Here is a 22795-nt window from a genome sequence, read left to right as displayed (position 1 = left end):
ATGTGTACATTTTGTGTCATTTTTTGTCATTTTTTGTCATTTTTTGTCATTTTTGTCATTTTTGTCATTTTTGTCATTTTTGTCATTTTTGTCATTTTTGTCATTTTTGTCATTTTTGTCATTTTTGTCATTTTTGTCATTTTTGTCATTTTTGTCATTTTTGTCATTTTTGTCATTTTTGTCATTTTTGTCATTTTTGTCATTTTTGTCATTTTTGTCATTTTTGTCATTTTTGTCATTTTTGTCATTTTTGTCATTTTTGTCATTTTTGTCATTTTTGTCATTTTTGTCATTTTTGTCATTTTTGTCATTTTTGTCATTTTTGTCATTTTTGTCATTTTTGTCATTTTTGTCATTTTTGTCATTTTTGTCATTTTTGTCATTTTTGTCATTTTTGTCATTTTTGTCATTTTTGTCATTTTTGTCATTTTTGTCATTTTTGTCATTTTTGTCATTTTTGTCATTTTTGTCATTTTTGTCATTTTTGTCATTTTTGTCATTTTTGTCATTTTTGTCATTTTTGTCATTTTTGTCATTTTTGTCATTTTTGTCATTTTTGTCATTTTTGTCATTTTTGTCATTTTTGTCATTTTTGTCATTTTTGTCATTTTTGTCATTTTTGTCATTTTTGTCATTTTTGTCATTTTTGTCATTTTTGTCATTTTTGTCATTTTTGTCATTTTTGTCATTTTTGTCATTTTTGTCATTTTTGTCATTTTTGTCATTTTTGTCATTTTTGTCATTTTTGTCATTTTTGTCATTTTTGTCATTTTTGTCATTTTTGTCATTTTTGTCATTTTTGTCATTTTTGTCATTTTTGTCATTTTTGTCATTTTTGTCATTTTTGTCATTTTTGTCATTTTTGTCATTTTTGTCATTTTTGTCATTTTTGTCATTTTTGTCATTTTTGTCATTTTTGTCATTTTTGTCATTTTTGTCATTTTTGTCATTTTTGTCATTTTTGTCATTTTTGTCATTTTTGTCATTTTTGTCATTTTTGTCATTTTTGTCATTTTTGTCATTTTTGTCATTTTTGTCATTTTTGTCATTTTTGTCATTTTTGTCATTTTTGTCATTTTTTTCATTTTTGTCATTTTTGTCATTTTTGTCATTTTTGTCATTTTTGTCATTTTTGTCATTTTTGTCATTTTTGTCATTTTTGTCATTTTTGTCATTTTTGTCATTTTTGTCATTTTTGTCATTTTTGTCATTTTTGTAATTTTTGTCATTTTTGTCATTTTTGTCATTTTTGTCATTTTTGTCATTTTTGTCATTTTTGTCATTTTTGTCATTTTTGTCATTTTTGTCATTTTTGTCATTTTTGTCATTTTTGTCATTTTTGTCATTTTTGTCATTTTTGTCATTTTTGTCATTTTTGTCATTTTTGTCATTTTTGTCATTTTTGTCATTTTTGTCATTTTTGTCATTTTTGTCATTTTTGTCATTTTTGTCATTTTTGTCATTTTTGTCATTTTTGTCATTTTTGTCATTTTTGTCATTTTTGTCATTTTTGTCATTTTTGTCATTTTTGTCATTTTTGTCATTTTTGTCATTTTTGTCATTTTTGTCATTTTTGTCATTTTTGTCATTTTTGTCATTTTTGTCATTTTTGTCATTTTTGTCATTTTTGTCATTTTTGTCATTTTTGTCATTTTTGTCATTTTTGTCATTTTTGTCATTTTTGTCATTTTTGTCATTTTTGTCATTTTTGTCATTTTTGTCATTTTTGTCATTTTTGTCATTTTTGTCATTTTTGTCATTTTTGTCATTTTTGTCATTTTTGTCATTTTTGTCATTTTTGTCATTTTTGTCATTTTTGTCATTTTTGTCATTTTTGTCATTTTTGTCATTTTTGTCATTTTTGTCATTTTTGTCATTTTTGTCATTTTTGTCATTTTTGTCATTTTTGTCATTTTTGTCATTTTTGTCATTTTTGTCATTTTTGTCATTTTTGTCATTTTTGTCATTTTTGTCATTTTTGTCATTTTTGTCATTTTTGTCATTTTTGTCATTTTTGTCATTTTTGTCATTTTTGTCATTTTTGTCATTTTTGTCATTTTTGTCATTTTTGTCATTTTTGTCATTTTTGTCATTTTTGTCATTTTTGTCATTTTTGTCATTTTTGTCATTTTTGTCATTTTTGTCATTTTTGTCATTTTTGTCATTTTTGTCATTTTTGTCATTTTTGTCATTTTTGTCATTTTTGTCATTTTTGTCATTTTTGACATTTTGACATTTTTGTCATTTTTGTCATTTTTGTCATTTTTGTCATTTTTGTCATTTTTGTCATTTTTGTCATTTTTGTCATTTTTGTCATTTTTGTCATTTTTGTCATTTTTGTCATTTTTGTCATTTTTGTCATTTTTGTCATTTTTGTCATTTTTGTCATTTTTGTCATTTTTGTCATTTTTGTCATTTTTGTCATTTTTGTCATTTTTGTCATTTTTGTCATTTTTGTCATTTTTGTCATTTTTGTCATTTTTGTCATTTTTGTCATTTTTGTCATTTTTGTCATTTTTGTCATTTTTGTCATTTTTGTCATTTTTGTCATTTTTGTCATTTTTGTCATTTTTGTCATTTTTGTCATTTTTGTCAATTTTATCAAAATTTTTAAGTCTGTCAGCACTGCTTTGCTCACTTGTCTCGAGAATCTCCTGTTAGTTTTTTTGTTTATTCCAAGAATCTATAAGCTTCAGAAGCAGAGCTCTGAATTGGATGTAAAAAAAGCTCCACCACTTGAAAAAAGCCGGAAGTTGGGGGAGTGTAAAATAAAACAAAAAAAAATCTCAGTGAAAAAAGAACGAATCAAACGCATCCAAGTCTAGAGCAAGCAGCTACTTCCCATATATGCCGGCAAACTTGTAGAATTGTGGAAAGCTCACATGATCGTGTAGAATTGCACTTTCCTTCCACCTGCTTTTTTCACACTTTCCCGACTCCTCAAGAATGTCCTGGCGGCGGCATGGTTTCCTTGAAGAATCCGGATCCTTGCCTTGTGCTTGGCACTTTTGCTTCGCTGGGACCCGGAAAGGCAATCTCAACGAAAAGTTACACTATAACTACAGAGGCAGATTTGGAACTGTGAGTGCCAGCTACCTTCCTCTATGAGTGAAACCCCCATTTGCATCTGGCAACAGAGTGTTTCGGAAAATTTAAACTTCATTTAAAAAAAAAGATCTTGAAATTTTTTAAATTGAAACCATTTATTGTACTCAAAAATTTCCTCTGAATATTTTAAATTTAAAATTAAAATTTGGTTGAGAAAACTGTTGAATTTTCCTTTAGACACCCCGTTTGATTGCAAATCCAGAAACATGAAGGAAAACACTCGTAAAGTGTAGCTTTCTGGTTTCGCATCGGTGCACTTCTTCATATCCGTTGCCCTAGACTTTCTAGCTCCAGCTAGGATCGTGGTTTATGATGTTGCAAATTTTATCACATTTTGAGGTTCTTGGCTTAAAGCTCATAAATTTCAATGCTCCTCGACTCCTCGCACTCTTTGCCCTGGTTAGACGAAAGTGTTGGACCGTATCGAGGAAAAGAGGAAAGTATGCAGCATGTTGCTGCAAATTTGTTGACTGTAGATCATTCCTGGCGATGGAATAATTGAGGCGAACACATTTTTCTGCCAGAAATTTGGGAATGGCGTTTGATTAATTTCAAAGGTTGGAAATCAAATTAGTCAGCATTAAATCGATTCCATTAAATCACCGCTGCAATTTGTCCGCTCAACTCAAATACTTTTATCGACAGAAGTTTTCTATCAACAAACTCTTCGAAAAGCTGCTTTTCTGTCATAGAAACTGTTGTTATTGCATCCAAATGACTTGCTCAAATCCGCTTCGAAGTTCCAATGGAAACGGAGAAAAAAAAACTATCAAGTCATTTCCTCGGATTGAACTGAAAGTGCCTTTTCCTCGCTTCAAGTACTTAAAAAGTTCAGCGTTGCTTACCTCATTCGATTGATTCGATTTGCCATCCATAGTTTAAAAAAAAAAACAAAAGCTACAGGAAAAACATAGCCCGGACTAAATCCTTCGGGAAAGTTTTCATTTGCTTGTTGAGTTGAGAAAACTCACTGTATTTAGATTTCCGATACATCGACATCGACATCGATCCAGCTGAATAAGTTGAGTTGGGCTTTCAATTGCGAGCTGAGACTTTTCAAAGAGAGAAAAACCATTAATGGATGCAAACGGAAACAAATTTCTTGACAGACGGCTGTGTACATGAAAAGTTCAGTTTTAAATTTATTTGAGTTTTTTTTTATGTTAAAATGATTGTGATCTTTTGTCGAATTTTAATCAAATTTGTTTATAATCCAATGAAAATATTTTGATTTCAACGGATTTCAAAACTTTTATCAACATCATTAAAAAAAAATTAAGGAAAATTTTTGGAACGAATTGAACTTTCCTGAACACTTTAATCACCATATTTAAATATCCGAAGGAAGAAAAAGCAAAAAAGCAAAAAGCCGATAAAAGTCAATTTCCATTTACCGAGTTCCTTGTTCAAAAGTAATTTACATCCTGTCACGATGAGTTGCATTTCCGTGAATTGGTTTTCCACGCGATTCAATCGAAAGTTGGAGTCGGTTTCTTTTTCTTCATCAGATTCGGAGCGATCGATGAGATACACCCATAGAAGAGGTTGCAAAAATCCAATGCCTTTTTAGCACATCTCTGTGCCGATAATGCTCTGAAATGTGCACTGTGCCGAAGACGGTATGTTTGAAAAACCGTAACTGGCATAAGGACTCGGCTCCCAATCAAAATGATGACCACTACATTCAAGCGAAACAAGAAAAACATTTTATGGGATTTCCTTCCTATTGGATAATTCATCCCAGAAACAAGAAAATAAAAATTAAAACCACAGCGCTGTAGTGAGAATCGATCTCACATCACCAATTGTAGCGTCTTGCCAGTCCGACATTCTAACCAGTGTACTATTCACGCTTCATGCAGGACGAGGTATATTTGTCATAGGCTTTCTGTTACCGATCAATCACAAAAAACGTACAACGGCGGCTTCCCGGCGTTTGGCCTCCTTTCAATGCATTCCTTTGTCTTAAGATGGAAACGGGAAAGGGAACGGGAGTGAAGGAACGGGAAACCCATTGAATGAGAACTGTGCTTTGCTTACTGCCTGCTATTACATACACACGCTACATATACACAGCTGCTAAAGCCGGGCAGCTTTGCCGGTGAATTGAAGGAATGTTTTTGTTGTTGCTTTTGCTACATACACACGTACAGCTTAGCCGTGTTTGCCGGTTGATTGAATTAGAAGGATGTTTTTGTTGTTGCTTTTGCTACATTCACACGCACAGTGCTCGGTTCACTGGCTGCCTGGTGTTGGCCGGTATTTATTTCCATCCTTCTTCGGCTTGTGATGCGATTGGGAGGGACGCGAAAACGTTTTTATTTTGTTTCATTCAGACATACGCAATTCGGTTACGCTGGGAGGTTAATGCCGGTGGGCGCAAATCGAATCAGTGCCGGTCGCGTTATCTTCTTGTACCAATGATGCTATGAAATTGACTACACGCCATTGGCACAGAGGCTGAATTTTGGGTGTAGCTTTCTTTTGATTTCCTCCTTACCGCCAGGAACCGAAAATGGCTATCAGCTTGATTCCTGCTAGGTTTATTTTATCGATTTTTTTAAGTGGAATCGTGAATAAACAGAATTTGACTATTCATTCTGATTCGGTGGAAACTTTAAATTACAATCAAGTACGATTTCAATGATTGCAAAAATAATAAGAAAGTTCAGATCACTTCTAGATTCTTTAACACCAAAAGGACCGCAAATTGAACCTTTTCGGACTTTGGCTATGAACATATGCAGCTTGAGCAACCAAATAGAAAAATAAGACGTTTATTTAAAATCTGTCCAAAACTAGCTCCTGTCAAAATTGTGAGTATCAACTCTACGTCTTTTAAAATATATTATACCTGTAGATACGGAGATTCTTTCCACTAAATGATCCCGATAAGCGAAGTATGACTGTTATTTTTTTAAACTGAACAAAAAAAAAGACATTCAAAGTTAAAAAAATTTAAATTCTGAAACAAAAAAGTCGGTATTCAGCTCAAGTTCGATCAAGCACATATGTTGTTATTGAGCACAGCTAGTGCAAATATATTTTTTTCTGTGAGTGCTCTTTCCGCAAAAAGATTTTCTACATTTATTACAAAAAGTTTTGGATTTCTTGTCCTGGCGCTGTCCAATCTAACACCATTTGCTGCAGTTAGGAATGGTTTTTGAAGTTGTTGATGTCTCTGCATCTTTTTTTTTTATTTTTTTTTTATTTTTTTTTATCTTGGGATTGGTCATTCGATTTTATTAATTCAGATGCAAGCTCTTCAGGAAGTTCAAATAAATTTCTTTCCTTGATATCTTTTCACCTGTTATTTCCTCATCTAAACATTATCCAAGCATATATTCCTGCTTAATCCAACACGTTGATAAAAACTTGCAATGGCCATCTTCAGTCAGTTATATCGACCCCAAATTTGATTTTATTTTAATAATTGATGGTTTCTGAAATCCTGTCAGGTGCCCGCTGAAAAGTTCGTTTTGCTGTTCATTAGGAAATTTTTTAATATATATTCCCTACAAGCAGTTCAAAAATTATGACACCATAATCAGTTTATTTTATCGATGGATAGCTTTTCTACCTTGTTTAAACGATGTCATGCCTATTTATAAGTCAGTTAGAAAAATTTGACTTTTTCATCACTTCCTCAATTCATATTTTCGAATTGAGCTTGAAAAAACCCCTCATATTCCTCTCACTTCATGGAATCAATCGTCTGTACTTTAATTCAAATTTTAGCTCACTATTAGATTCTCTAGAGCTTCATAAACGATTCACCATGGAAATTCTGGTCGAATAGTTGATTTCCAGCTGTTTTTTGGGTTTCCCACTGGAACTTTTCTGAATTTTTTTTTCAATTCTGCCCAAGAAATTTGTCAATAAACTTCAGTATTTGACACTATCCTCAAAACCACTTGACAGATTGTCATAACATTTTTTACACGTACACATTCCTTTACAAGGTAGCTTTCCTGAAAATTTGATCAATTTCCATCCATGTAGTCAAAGTGTAACATTTTTTTCGCATACACTCTTCATTTCTAACTTAACACAAATTGACCATCAAAGGAAACTTTTTACAGTGGAAAAATAAACCTCGATTTAAATTTGTTGATTTGAACCACCAGACGACGATACAATACACAGTTTTTTCGCACTTTTTTCGGACTCAACCAATATTCAACTGCAACTGATCACATGGCACCTTTATATACTGCAATAAAACTGAAAACTAGCTCGTCCTCCTATAATCTATTCGCTCAATTATCTCATTTGCATAATTTGTTTACGGGGCTAAATTTTGTTGGATTGGGAGGACCAACATGATGAATTTTCTGACTGTTCACATGATGTATATTGTTGGATCGAGAGGACCAACGTTTAGAGTGTTCAACTAAAAATTCTTGAAATTGAATTTAAGAATTTTTTGTTGGATCAGAAGGACCACCATGAAGAGTGTTTTGAAGGATCACTTAAAAATTTTAATTTTATCAAGAGGACCACCATGAAGAGTGTTCTCAAGGTTCACTTAATTTTTTTTTATCAGGAGGACCACCATGAAGAGTGTTCTCACAGTGACCAACATGAAGAGTTTTCTGAAGGTTCTATTTCAGAATTTCATTCCCGATTCAATGAAATTCTGGAATAGAATCTTCAGAAATCTCTTCATGTTTGTCCTCCTGATCCAACAAAAATTTATCAAGTGAACCTTCAGAACATTTTTCATGGTGGTCCTCCTGATCCAAACCTGACCAACATAAAAAGTGTTTAAAAGGTGCACTTGATTAATTTTTATGGATCGGGAGGACCAACATATAGAGTGTTCTGAAGACTCAATTTAAGAATTTTGTGTTGGATCGGGAGGACCAACATGAAGAGTGTTTTAAAGGTTCACTAAATATTTTTTTTTTTGGATCAGGAGAACCAACATGAAGAGTGTTCCAAAGGTTCTATTTCCGAATTTCATTGAATCGGGAGGACTTACATAAAAATGGTTGATGGTTGGTGCATTTGTTGAATTGTCTTCGATCGGGAAGACCAACATTAAGAGGGTTCTGAAGGTTCTTTTCACAAATTTCGTTGGATCGGGAGGACCAACATGAAAAGTGTTCTGAAGGTTGACTTTATGAATATCGATGGATTGGAAGGACCAACATTAAGGGTGTTCTGAAGGTTCACTTAATGTAGTTTCGTTGGATCAGGAGGAACAATATGAAAAGTGTTCAGAAGGTTTTTTTTTACGAATTTCGTTGGATGGAGAGGACCAACATGAAGAGAGTTTTGAAGGTTCACCTTATGACTTTCGTTGAATCGTTAGGACCAACATGAAGAGAGTTCTGAAGGTTCACTTTATGAATTTTATTGGATCGTGAAGACCAACAAGAAGAGTGCTCTGGAGAATCACTTTAAGAATTTTCGTTGGATCGGGAGGACCAACATAAAGAGCGTTATGAAGGTTCACTTAATAAATTTTTGTTGGATCGGGAGAACCATCATGAAAAAAGTGTAAAGAAGGTGAACTTTATGAATTTTGTTAGATTGGGAGGACCAGCATAATGAATGTTCTGCCTGTTCACATGATGAATATTGTTGGATCGGGAGGACCATCATTTAGAGTGTTCTTAAGGTTGAATTTAAGAATTTTTTGTTGGATCAGAAGGACCACCATAAAGAGTATTTTGAAGGTTCACTTAATAATTATTTTTTATTTGGATCAGGAGGACCAACATGAAGAGTGTTCTGAAGATTTTATTTCCAAATTTCATTGAATCGGGTGGACTAACTTAAAGTGTTAAGAAGGTGCACTTGATGAATTTTGTTGGATCGGGAAGACTAATATTAAGAGGGTTGTAAAGGTTCTTTTCACGAATTTCCTTGGATCGGGAGGACCAACATGAAAAGTGTTCTGGAGGTTGACTTTATGAATATCGATGGATTGGAAGGACCAACATAAAGGGTGTTCTGAAGAGTGTTCAGAAGGTTCTTTTACGAATTTCGTTGGATGGAGAGGACCAACATGAAAAGAGTTTTGAAGGTTTACTTTATGATTTTTATTGGATCGTGAAGACCAACAAGAAGAGTGTTCTGGAGAATCCCTTTATGAATTTTCGTTGGATCGGGAGAACCAACATTAAGAGTGTTTTGAAGGTTCACTTAATAAATTTTTATTGGATCGGGAGGACCATCATGAAAATAGTGTAATGAAGGTGAACTTTATAATTTATTTGAATTGGGAGGACCAGCGTAATGAATGTTCTGACTGTTCTTATGATGAATATTGTTGGATCGGGAGGACCAACATTAAGAGAGTTTTTAAGGTTCACTTTATGAATTTTCGTTGGATCAGAAGGACCAAAATTAAGAGTGTTCTGAAAGTTCACTTCATGAATTTTCATTAGATCAGGAGGGCCAATATTAAGGTTCACTTTATGAATTTTCGTTGGATCAAGAGGACCATCATTAAGAATGCTCTGAAGTTTCGCTTTATCAATTTTCGATGGATCGGGAGGATTTTTTTTATTTTTTTTTAGTTATTTCCGGGTTTTGGCTAGATTTGCTCGATAATTTTCTTGATTTTTGCGCGTCAGTTTGTGATCACATGCCTGGATCTTACATACAAAATTGCCCAAACTTGGCTCGAAAAACGTGCTAAAAAACTGGCAACCTTGGTTTAGATATAATTTTATTAGAAGATTTAGGAATAAATTCTGAAAGCTTTTTCTAACAATAATTTGTTAAAATATCAAAAAGTCCCATTTTAAGCTCAGATGTACTACGACTGCTTCAAATATATCTCCAAACATTTTGATAAGAAAGATTTGAAACATATGTTTAAGAAAAAAAGTTTAAATTTCAAGGAAAATTGTAAAATAAAAAACTTTAGAAACAACTGTAAAATCAACTGACAACAGTAAAAAATTTAAAAAGAAAAACACTGTTAAGAAGGTGTATTCTATTTTATCAGTTCCAATGAAAACGAAATAAAATATTGAGTTGGGGAATAGTAACAAATTCATCATTTAGCATTATTATATTTCTCCCTTAGAGAAAACCATAAAATTGGTTTTTTAACTCGAAAACTTGAAAAGTGAGGAGGCTCTACTGGGTTGCAAAGATTTTTTAAGAACTAAGTAATAAAATACAGAATGTCTCGATATTCTCACTTCTTTTTTGTCGGTCAGAATTCTGTCAGATTTCTAGGAAAAGTTATGATCTTGACAAAATAGAGTGCGAAGTGAAATTCGAAAATCCTATTGAAATTAGAATTTAAAGGAAAAAAAAGGCTTTTTTAAAGTTCAGCAAACAAGTTGTGAATTTTAACGATGATTTTTGTAATTGAATATACGTTGAAGCATTTTTTATATCAAAACATGATGTTAAAAGATAACAATTATTTAAAAAAAAAAACATTTAAATAACATTGCTCTCTCATAGAAAGAAGGTTTTTTTTTTCAAAAAAACACTGCACAGTACTTCAAAAAAATTTATAATCATCAAAACTCAAAGTCTTGGAATTTTTTTTTCTTCAGAACCACATCCAAATATGTATGTGCAAATGAATTTGTGTTAAACACAATATGTTGAATGAATAAATTGTAACTTTCTTCCCTTAACTCAAAACGGCAATATGTTTTCAATAGAAATGATAAAAAGAAAAAAAAATTCTCAACAGAGTTTTTGTAATTTTTTTTTTAGCTTTTTCAATCATTTAAGCAGCTATTTCTAACAAGTTTTTATGGATAATTTTGAAAATTTTTTCCAAATTTTTACCTTTTGTCGAAATTTTTGTTTAGTTTTTTTTTGCATCAAAATGTTTGGAATTATGATTTATATATGAAAAAATCATAGAACATTTAAGCTTGAAAAAGTAAAAATTTAAAATTTGAAGTAGGATTCGTAGTAAAATTTTCAAAATTTGTTGATGTATTTTGTTCACAAATAAAAGAAATATAACACCGATCAATTTTTCATTTGTGAAAAGTACGTTCAACAAGTCTTCTCTTCAGAGATGCCGTTTTTTAAATTCTAAACATTTCCAAACGACAGGGTCCTGGAGGCGAAAAAAATAACTTTTTACTAGATGACTTTTGAACAAGAGTTTTTGTTTCTTCCAATGAATATCGAAATTTGTTAAAGCGATTTTAAAGATTGTTTATTTAGATGCGACTTTTGGTTGCTGATTTAGTAAGATGAATCTTCTTCTTAATTTATAATTTCTGATTTGAAAGGTTATTTCATTAAACCTAAATAATAAATCCCTTACAAAACGGGAAAAAAATTAAAATTAGAACAAATTTGATATTTAAATTTACCAACTTTTAATCAATCCGAATTTACAGCTTAAGTTCGGAAAATCAATAATCAAGTTTTTTCCATACATGCTTTTATCTGTTTGACGAACTTAAAAGATAGATCTGAGTTTTCACCTCAGTTTTGGATATCAATCCCAACTAAAGTCCTGATGAATAACGATCATCTCTAGAACTCCCAAGCACACTTCAAAAGTAGATTTGGAAGTCAAATTGGGAATCAATATTTAAAAGTTTGATTCATTATCATGTTTATAAATAAATCGGTTCATAAAACAAAACTTGAAACAGAAATAAAAAATAAATTTAAGTGTGTTAAATGTAAAACGCTAAACACGTTTTTCAAAAAAAATTTCAATATTCATACATTGAATCTTTGTTGCTGGAATTTCAAGAAAAATCTGAATCCTTGAAAGATTTAAGTATAATAAAAAGGTTCAGAGTCAGATTTGTTTTCCCGTGGGGTTGTTTGTTATGGTTTCACTCAGATCTGATCAACATTCAAAAACTTCCAAACGCCATTACAACAAAATAAATGGTGGTAGGCAAAATGTGACCAAAGACAGTAATTCAATTTTTTCAATAGTGACCCAGAAATGGGTCTTGACTCAAACATACAGTCAGTGGAACTTTTTTTTTTGTGAAGGAATGAAACCAACCAAGTTAAAATTTCGGGGAATCGATAATATCAAGATTGATGTTGAAAATCATGCGAAAAAAATTCGCCTTGTTTCCCGATAATAATTCAGTTCGCCAAAATATTTTAAATCATTTTTTTGGTAATTACGCCTCGAAAATACTATCAATAAATTTTGTTAATTTTTCATAATCCTGAGAAGTTTAAGAGTAATGTTTTTGTTTTTCATTTTAAAAATTGAATTTGATTCTGAAATAAGCTTGTGAATGACCGTTAAAAGAAAATATTAAAATAGAACAAAAAAGTTTTTTTTCTAATGAACGGATACAAAATTAAAAGATAGACGAAAATCAAATAGTCTCCTCCAGTTTTTTTTACAGCAGTTTCATAAGTTCTTCTTTTATGAATAAGAGATAAATAATACGAGAACGTTAAAATCTAAGAATACAAACAGAAAAAGATTGAAATTCCAGAATATCTTATGACAATAATGTTACTTTCTCTTTAGAAACTTTTAACATGTTTTTATGAATATCCAACAAAAACCAAAAAAAGTCCATTTTTTTTTAAATTATCAGAAGGTTCATGATTGCAAGGCCTCAAAGCAATGGTGCGATAAAAATGTTTAAGTTTATGATGCGATATTTATGGTTTAGATTAGTAGACAAATTCAAATTTTAAGAGCATTAAGTTCTCTAGAAATCAAATGAGAATCCATTACAATATGAATTGATCTTCCTGGATTGAAGTTTAAATCAATTTGTGAATTCCTTTGTTTTATAAGAAATTTAAAATTCGACAAAACTTTATAATTACTCTTTAGTTAAAAAAAAATTTCAATTCTATTATTTATAAAATTATTTTTTCAAACCTAGAATCCTCCTCCATTTCCCCGTTGATACTCACAGATATGGTACAGCACAATGGTCCGGTTGCCTTGGTATCGTTGGAAGGCCTGATTCGTTGGGGCAAAAATCGTCAACGCTCTTAGCTTCAGAGCGGCCGACGCTATAGGATTGCCCTGAATTAAATCGTAGAACTGCAACGAAAAGGTAGGAAAAAACGAAAGAAAAATGTAAGAAAAATGCCAGCAAAAGGTTAGCTGAAATGCGACAACGACGATGATGCTAAAGAAAGTGGAATAAATTGTCAATCCTATTCAAAGGAAGTTCAAGATGGAAAATCTTAGATGCAAGAGTGAAATTGGAGAGATGTTGAAAGAGGGTAGACTTATTGCTTTATTTAAATACCAGTTTCCACTTTTCTCCATGTGATGAAAGTTCGTTGGATTTTTGCAATTTTTCATTTTTCATCCTTGGAATTTCAATTTAAACAATCTTAATAAATACTAAGACTTTGTTCAAAAAGAAACTGATTTTCTATGAGTGATAACTCAATTACAAACCCATTCCAAACCTATTGTAGCACGATTGATGACAAACGGTTGAAAAAAGCCGATAAAAGGGTGTCCCGCAATCTCGAGGAACAGCCATAAATCAAAAACAACTTCCATCCAGACAAAATCACAAATCATGGTTCCTCGAGAGCGATAAAGCCGCATGCCAATCGCTGAGCACCCAATAAAAACAATACACACGGTTATGATTCATGATCCTGAACTGAACGAGGGAATGTTTCCGGTATCCTGCCGGTTCAGAAGCCCAAAAGTAACGACACCAATCAAAAACGACGGTCGCCATATTGGGAGCTACTTTTCTCTCAAAATAAGAAAAACGAATCAGTCAATTTGTAAACATATAAACTTTTTTCAAAAAATTAGATCATTTTCAGAATTTTAAAGGCAAGAAAAACATTCTAAAGTTCAGTGTCATTTAAAGTTTTAAAAAATGTTGAAAATAAATTTAAAACAATCACAAGTAACTACTAGGGAGAAACGCCACCATAATTTAATCCAACAAGTCATACCCCAAACAACGGAGTGCCGTTGTAACTTTTCCAATATGAGGAAAATTGGAAAACAACACCCTAACTGGGCGCCAAGAGTTCAAAGGAAGGGAAACAGACAAAAAAAAAGAATGAAAATAAGTGAAATCAAATTCATACCCTGCTGAGTAATGAAAAGGCTCCGGGAAAACAACCATTCAGGCACACTCACTCACTCACACACACCCACATACACCAACATACACTTGAAGCTATAAATTTTCTTTATCAAAAACTCTTTGCAACTTTTGGATTCTTTCTGCGCTGGCAGCTGTTTGTAGGGAGAAGGAGTGAAAATGTCGTGAGTCAGATTCTTTCGTCTTTTTTTCTTGTATTTTTTCATGAGTTAAGGTTAAGACAGACGGATGTCCCCTCGAATGTGTTTGCGAGAAAATCGCCTGGATAGGCAGGATGATGATAGCAGATTTTTCCGGGGTTTCTTCCATCCCCCCCTTCCGGTTTCAGTAAACGGAAACTTTCTTTGGCTTTGGCTTTTTTGATGGTAGGAATGGCACTGTCGTCGTCCCCACTTGGAGATCATCAAATGTACAGGGATGTGTTTCCCGCTGGCTGGTTCACGTGCCACGTTTAACAGTACTGTAAAGATTGTTGAAATCAGATGATACACCTGCAAGTTTCAAATTTAAAATTTGAAAAGAAAGCATATGAATTTTCTTCGAAAACAATTTAGGAAATTCCATTCATCGAAGGTAAAAATTTATTAAATTCACCTAAAATATTTGTGAAGAAGCTAAAATGCCGCTAAACTTGGATTTTTTCTGAACTCAAAATTTTTCATAAGCAAACAAAAATTATCCAATGAATAGCCAATAGTATCTCTTTTTGCATACCATCTTTGAAAAACTAAAATAAACAAATAAGAAGGTATAATGAAATTTTTCAATTAAAATGTGTTTCAGCTTTCTTTGTTTGATAAGATCATAGGAAATCAACAAAGAAAGAAAACTCAATTCCAATTGCTAAATAAGATGATTTTACAGAAACCGTAAGACAAAATAAAAAAAATGGAATCATTTTATCTGAAAACAACTTATTTCTTTTCAATGAACAATCATTCTAGTTAAACAAAATTTATTGCTTCCCAAATACTCGATTCCTATAAGATTGAAACTGATTTTTTTTGTTTCGTCTCCGGGACTAATACTGGCCATGGAAGAGCAAGAGATTTTGAATCGCTAGCATTATCAACGTACGATTTCAATAGGTGAAAAAGTAGGAAGGATCAACAACGCAATATATCAATACAATATATCATCGAATTTAGATAAAACTTATTTGTCAATTCAATAAATCATTTCATTAAATCAAAACGCCAACGTTTATCAATTTTTAACAAAAATTCTACGAGGATTGTTGAAATTTTGAAAATTTTGTATGGGAGCCCTCACGTTTTGGATTTGGAGGGGTTTGAAAGTATAATAGAAACCATTCCAGATCTCGAAAACGTCTACACAAAAAATTTCATGGTTCAGTAGTTCCCGAAAATTGTTCAAACTGTGTCAAATTTTTATTGATTTGTATGGGGACCCCACGTTTCTGAATTTGAAGGAGTTTTGAAGTATAAAAAAAATCACTTCCGGTCTCGAAAACGGCTACAAATTTCTCGTTGATCGGTTCAGTAGTTTTCTAAAATTGGTCTAATTGTGAAAATTTTTAATTATTTTGTATGGGAGCTTCCTTCTTTCGGAGACGTTTGATGGTATTTTAGAACGATCTCCAACCCCAAAGCTCTAACGATGCAAATTTCACATTCATCGGTTCAGTAGTTTTCGAGTCTTTGGGAAACAGACATACAGAAAGACAATTCAGTTAGCGGAAATATGTTGGTTTAAAACTAATTTATTAGAAAGGATTATATTCAATGTAAAATCTTCTTCGTAATTCTGAATAGAAATGTTAATCTAACTTATTTTCCATTCTTATCTCATATCATTTTTAAGTCAAAATGTTTATTGTAAAGCGAAATTCTCACGAATGAGACTATTTAGAAACAATTTAAATCAAAATTTTAACATGTTACATTTTTTCAATACTCATTATACTTTTTACACATCAGATCTTTGAGATTAGATAATTATTTTGTGTACGTAATTCAAATCTATGAAAATGTTTTTTTTTAAACCGTAGCTGAATGTTTATTTCAACTTTGAATGCTAGTTTGTATAGAATAAAAAACAATTTGCGATTCTTGATAAAAACTTTTAAAGCTTCTTAAAGCTCTTTTTTTTCAAAAATTTGCTTGAGGTCCAAACACTAGATAACAAATTTGAATTGAACTTATCAATTTGGTATTGCCTATTTCATGTTCAGCCACATGGTATTTATTTTCGAAAGGATATTTTGAACAAGATATTATGAAATTATTTTAAGATAACTTTGATATTGCAATCATCTACCGACAGTAAAAAATGTTGTTAATTTCACAATAATTTTTAATATCTGAAATACGCTTCACGACATTTTCTTTAAATTTATATGGTTGAATTTTTATTTGTTTAATTTATTTATAGGATCGAAAGGAAATAATATTTTAGCCCACGTGAGGAAAACGAGTCAACATTTCAATTTTTCTTCCCCATTTCGTTAGTATCATCAATTCATCAGTTCTAGAATTTAAAATCTCGGGATTTTAACTCTGGTCTTATCTGTAATTAGTCATTCAGTAGGTATATTTCTTTTTCTTTTTGACATTTTAAGATTTTTGGCTTTAGTTTGTTTTTTAAAATTTCTGATTGGGACACAAAAAAGTTAACTAAAGGAATTTTCCATCGTCAATTATGCTTCCAAAATGCTTTATTAACCAAACCATACAGAAAAAAAAACTGGGTTAGAAAAATGTCTTATTTTTGCGTCCAGAACGAAATTTTTCTAGCAGGTTTATAAAAATAATCATAAAAGGTTTTTTGGAAGCCTAAATACGATATTTAATCTGCTGATAAGTTTTGATGGAAAAATGTAGTTTTCGAGTTTTTCTTTTGTTGAGTAATTTTCTTGCCTTTCACCAAATTCTGCGGGTATTGGCAAATTTTTTATCGACAATTTCAACTCGGATTTTGCCAGGTTTTAAAAAAAATTGCCCGGATTTGTCGGTCCTGAATTTGTGCTGAAAAAAAAATTTGGCATTCTCGTGCTATCAGAATTGTACGGTTAAATAAGCAATGAATATTTTTAACATTTGCATTGAAATAAACTCAATAATAATGACTCTTTTTTTTAGACCTTTTTTAAATGTTTCTTCTTTTCGTAGTTTGTATCAAGGTTTTAAAAATTTTTTAAGGCGTATCCGGACCGGAGAAATCCAGGCAATTTAATCCAAAAACCTGTCAAAATCCGGACATGTGATTAAAAAATGTTCAATGTTGTTTCGTCAGATCACATCAGCAGATTTTAAATCGTATTTTAGGCTTTCAAAACACAAGTCATGGTTGTTTGGATGAAACTTTTCATAAAAAAATCCTTTCAAACGTAAACAAGAAAAAATATAATAATTCAATTTGAGTTTTTAGTTAGATTTCACAAAAAAAAGTGAAAAAATCCTGGTTTTTTTTTCTAAAGAAATCCGGGAAATCGGGCCTTTCCTCAAATTTTGTGTCGAAAATCTTGGCATGTCCAGATAAATCCGGGCAACCTGGCAACCTTAGCTAACATCCATTTAAGAAGAAAGGTGGTACATTCACAAGAAAAGATGATCTTCATTATTTAAACACTTTTCCAATATGTTTGCAAACAAGATTTCGAAGAATCAATAAAAAAACTGTTTTTTTTTTTTCATTTCGACGATGTTCTAAAATGGGATTGTTTGACTTTCCTGAAATACGACTTGCAAATTTTCGTAAAGTAATTAGGCTTGCATCGTGTAAAATCCTTTAACAGCGGTTTTGGAACCAAGAAAATCCCACATTTTTAACGAAACTTACTACTGTTAAATGCCGCTGAACGCCTCAAAATGACTCCAATTTGTAAAATTTCAACTTTCTGGAGAAATTTCAGAAGTGGGTTAAAAATTGTAAACAATCCAAAGATTTACAGGAGCAACAAGGACTTTGAGAAAAAAAAAACAGATAAAGAGACCTAAGAGTGTACTCCATCTACAGTGGCGAGAAATTCAACTTTAAAGGCATCGCACATAGGAGAACTCCATGGAATAAGTTGGCCAAAATCTGTTTTTCTCTGTAAAATAATTAAAAATATTTTTTTCGTTGTTTTCAAGTATACACAACTCATTTTTAACCGAAATTTCAGCCCAACTTTGCACCGAAATTTGTACCCTTATAAAATTGTGGTTTCAAGCGAATTCGAAGCAAACCAGCCCATAAACTATCAGAAATGAAAAAAAATACCATTTTTTAAACAAACAAATCAAACCTAATAAAAAACCTTTTTTTAACACAAAGTGACATGCTCGCTATCTGAGAAAAAAAACGCTCAAATTTTCAAATTTCAATATTGATAATAGCTCGAGTATGCAAGTATGCGCACGATTTTTCTTTTGGACATATTTAAGGAAGTTAGAAGCATTCGTGTGATAGATGAAATTTTTCCCGGTGGAGCCCGGAATATAAACTTCAACACTAATTTGTAAAAAAAAATTATATAGGTTTGTTCAAAAAACATAGCACTATTGTGTTCAGCTTCTCTACAATATGTGTTTATCAAGAAATAATCGCAATTTTAGCCACAATTTATTGGTCATTTTAAAACTGAAGATTTGTAGAAAAAATTATGTTTCATATTCACATTATTCTGCGTGTTACGCAGCCTGTAATGGTGCGTGTTTTCGCCAAATTTTGGAAGACAAAATTTATAATTTTGATACATCTGTTTCAAGTTTTACCATTACGAACTCACTATACCGATGTTTTAAAATCAACAATACTAATATGCACCAACTATCTTACAACTGAAAAACCTTAAAATAATAAGATTATTCTAAATTTTAATTTCGAGGTTTTGGCCAGGATTTGGGGTAAAATACTGCTGTGTGCGTCGCTTCGCTGATATGCACTCGTGAACACTAAAACAGGTCATATTGATGATTTATTTTGTAGTTTTTCTGTTTTTGGTAAAGATTCTATGTATTGAGTTATTTTGCTTTAAAATTTTTATAAATTTATCGTATTCGTATTCGCTTTTGGTTTCTTTAAATTTTGATGATGGAAATAAAATGGGTAGAACACATGTCTGAGAAAAAAACAAACTACACGCCGATCGAGTTTCTCAAAAATTTTAAGGAAAGAAGAATTTATTTGAACTTAAATTTTATAGGTTAAATAGAAACTTTGATCAATATTATAGGTTTTGCGTTCCGAGTTCTTAAAACAACATTGAGTGTTTTACACTGAAAAATATATATGAGTCTATCATTTTTTCAAATTAATAAATTTAAAATCCTCTTATAATTTTGTGTACTGCTGTAAAGTATTCATCATAGAAAAAATTGTTAAAACATTTTTTCTCCTCTGAACCATACAATACGTAAAAGAACTAATTTTTCATAAACTTCCAAATTTAAAAGGAGCGGAAAAAAGTCATTCACTAAAAAGTCAAATTTAAACAATCTTTTTTGCAAATGTTGTTTGTGTCTTGATTGTCTTAGAGAAGTTTCCATCGCGAGGATCCCGGTAATTATTTTTTGTTTCTTAGGCCGACAATTATTTTTTTAAGACTCTTTTTTTTATTTGATGCTGGAGTTAAATTTTCGAGAACGATTACTAACTATGATGGCGTTGTTTTGATATTGGAATTTCCTTTCATGCGAACGAGAAATCTTATTCCAGTGACATAACTGGAACTCAAGGAAAATATTCGAAAATTCTGGATTAATTAGAATTTAAATAATCTATGAATCATAAATTCTTGTTCAATGTTTTTCGGTATTGTTTTCAACAAAAGAAATCATTATAAATGACGCTTCGTTAATCGACTTTATCATAGTGAACATCTCATACGTTAATATGAAGGGGTTTTCTTTGTAGTACCATCATGCATATACGTGAAATTTGGTATCCAAGGGTTTTCGGGTTAGAAATGGTTTGCCCAATAGTTTCGAGAATCTCTTTTCTATGGAAAAGAACGTATAGATAAAGTTAATAATTAATAACGCATTATTGAGCTGAAGGTAAAACGATGTTTTCCAGGACAGGTAGTATTATTTAAAATACTAGTCCTTGAATCATTAGTTTTAAAATCTAGCAGAAATTTGTTTATGCAAGCCAAATACTTGAAATAATGCAGCCAAATTCCAAATTAATTGTCGCAAAATCGAGTGGGAAGTTTGAAATCCGATGAGTGTTTTCAAACAATTATATTATTATTGACAATATATTGATGTCCAATGTGTCTAAGATAAGGTTGCCAAATTTTTTTCAGCACATATCCGGGCTGGAAAAATCCAGACAATTTTTTGCAAAAAGTTTACATAGGGGAAAGGTTTCCTAAATGGGCCTATCGGGTTGAATGACCCTACGGCCGTTTGACGAAATGGCTGGCAAGACAACATATCTTATCAATGCATTTTGAGGGTAATACGCTATGAAAATATGGCAAGAAAGAATTTTATGAATAAACCAACTCAAAAAATTTAAAAATTCATACAAGGTTTTGATACCTTTTGATGTAATATTTTGACTTTTAAAATTATCCGTAAAGAAGCTCAAAACAAAAAGTTGGGTGGTTTTTGTATAAAATTATAATGAACCTTAGAAGTAAAACGAATTTAAGCTATTATAATGGTTTCATAATGATTGGAAAGTGGAATAAGAGAGTGTTTTTGTATGCCCCCATCATGTTTGTAAAATGCCGCTACCCTTAAATAACAGGTTAAATAAAATAAAAATATGGTTTTTATCATTAAAACTTCGAGTTCAAGCTCTAATTAACACCTTTCGAGAGAATCGAAGATCTCAAAACAGATTTGAGAAAGTTTTGCTTATGGATGAATTTCCTCCATAATATGGCAACCCTAACTTCTGTTTTATTCTATAAAATAATAGAAGAACTAGATTTGCATAAAACTTCAGCTTTGTCATACGAAAATGATTACTTTCTAGCAGTTTCAATGAAGTTATACGGAAATATTATCAAAATACATAAATTTAGCTAAAACAAAAATAGGCGCATTTAGCCCGCACGGTTTGAGGTTCGGCAATTTTGACAACAGTTATAAAAAAAATCAATTTCTCAAAAACTGGAGGAGATTTCAACATAAAAATTACTCCAATGTATAGAAAACAGATGTCTGCTTTTGTGTATATAGTTTTTGTACATGTATTCGATGCAATATATGAGAAAATCAGTATTCTTCTTAATATGCGCACATAGTCCGCTCCTCCCCTACAGATATGGAATTTCTATTTTCTCAATAAAACATTAAATATGAAAAAACGTACGACATTTTTAATTCATACAGCATACATTATTTTTGTGTTTAAATATGAATTCAGGAACGTAAATAGAATGTTCACGGAATTCTAATAACAACTAGTCATATTTTGCCATCGTCCTTTATAGTTGCGCTTTCAGTAATTTTAACACATTGCGGATAAAACACGAGATATCTCGTTTTTTTTTCTTGCCACGAGTGTGCTACGTTTACAATAAGGTTGCCAGATTGCCCGGTTTTATCCGGGTTTGTCCGGATGTTTAAAACAAAATTTGGACAAAGTTGTGGGATTTCATTGAAATATGCTCGGATTCATTCACTTTATTCAACAAATTAATAAAAAAATTGTTATGTTTTTTTTTTATTTTTACCTAAAAACGAGTTTTTTTTTTACCGAGTTAAAAAAAATAATTATGAGAGACTTTTTGAAAGCCTAAAATACGATTTGAAATCTCTTGATAAGTTTCAATTATATATTTTTTTTTATCAATTTTTTTTTTCTTGATTTTTGTTGAGTTATTTCTGGCTTTTGAATTTTTTTTTCGATATTGCCTGGATTTAGGGGCTTCAATTTTGAAATCAAATACCCAAATTTTGCCAGGTTTTTTTAACCTTGCCTTGGATATTTCCAGCCCGGATACGTACTGAATAAATTCTGGCCACCTTAGTGTACAAGCATAACTCCACTTTTATAAATTTGATATTGAAAGTATACTCTAAAAAAAAAAAAAAAAACAATTTCGGTAGATCAAAGATTCATAATTTGTAAAATTTGAACCAGTGGTACTAAAGGTATGCCGAGTTTCGGTGTTTTCTGACTAATATTTCTTTGTGGTCTTTCATGTGGAACAGTTTTATGAATAAATTTCTTTAGACGTAATAAACTGTGATTCCTTTCTATCATCACACCTCAGTTTATCGAATTTGCTCATGATAGCTATCTTTTTGATATTAAGTAGCAATGTGTATCTTTCGAAGAGGGAAAACATAAACATTGCATAGTTTATTTGGAATTTGTGGCTTAAGAGAACGCCACTTTCAAAAATGTCTACAACCGCACTCATATTTTTGTGATGAGTGTTAATGATTTTTGTATGTTGGTAAGTTTCAGCCATAATCAGTGACCGTTTAAAGTTGCTGAAAGAATTTCACACAATATAATATTCTGTTGACCAGCTTTCTCAGGTCAACTACCCTGCAACTTGAAATGTTTGTTATTTTGGCAAAAAAATCCCAAATTTACTCCCAGATTTGCTCCCAGAACCGAAATAAAAAAACATTTGAATCTGCAAGAAAGCTGAACTACGAAAACAGAATATTTGAAAAATTTGACAAAAAATTCCAGTGTATGCCAATTATGAGTATTAGATTCACTTGTAAGAGATTGATGTTCCA

The 22795-nt window shown here is 31.3% G+C and overlaps 1 protein-coding gene across 5 annotated transcripts in view; it reads right to left on the bottom strand.

Moving 5' to 3' along the window:
* The window catches only part of LOC129745047 (fasciclin-1), a 599740-nt gene that overhangs the window by 148307 nt on the left and 428638 nt on the right, over positions 1-22795 (bottom strand). For all 5 annotated transcript variants that reach the window (XM_055737873.1, XM_055737889.1, XM_055737896.1 and 2 more), the window contains one exon: positions 12961-13093. In XM_055737873.1, coding sequence (XP_055593848.1) covers positions 12961-13093 — 133 coding nt within the window. The remainder of the gene's footprint in view (positions 1-12960; positions 13094-22795) is intronic.

This window comes from Uranotaenia lowii, chromosome 1, assembly GCF_029784155.1.
Source record: "Uranotaenia lowii strain MFRU-FL chromosome 1, ASM2978415v1, whole genome shotgun sequence".
NCBI lineage: Eukaryota > Metazoa > Arthropoda > Insecta > Diptera > Culicidae > Uranotaenia > Uranotaenia lowii.
This window is presented reverse-complemented; position numbering and strand designations above follow the sequence as displayed.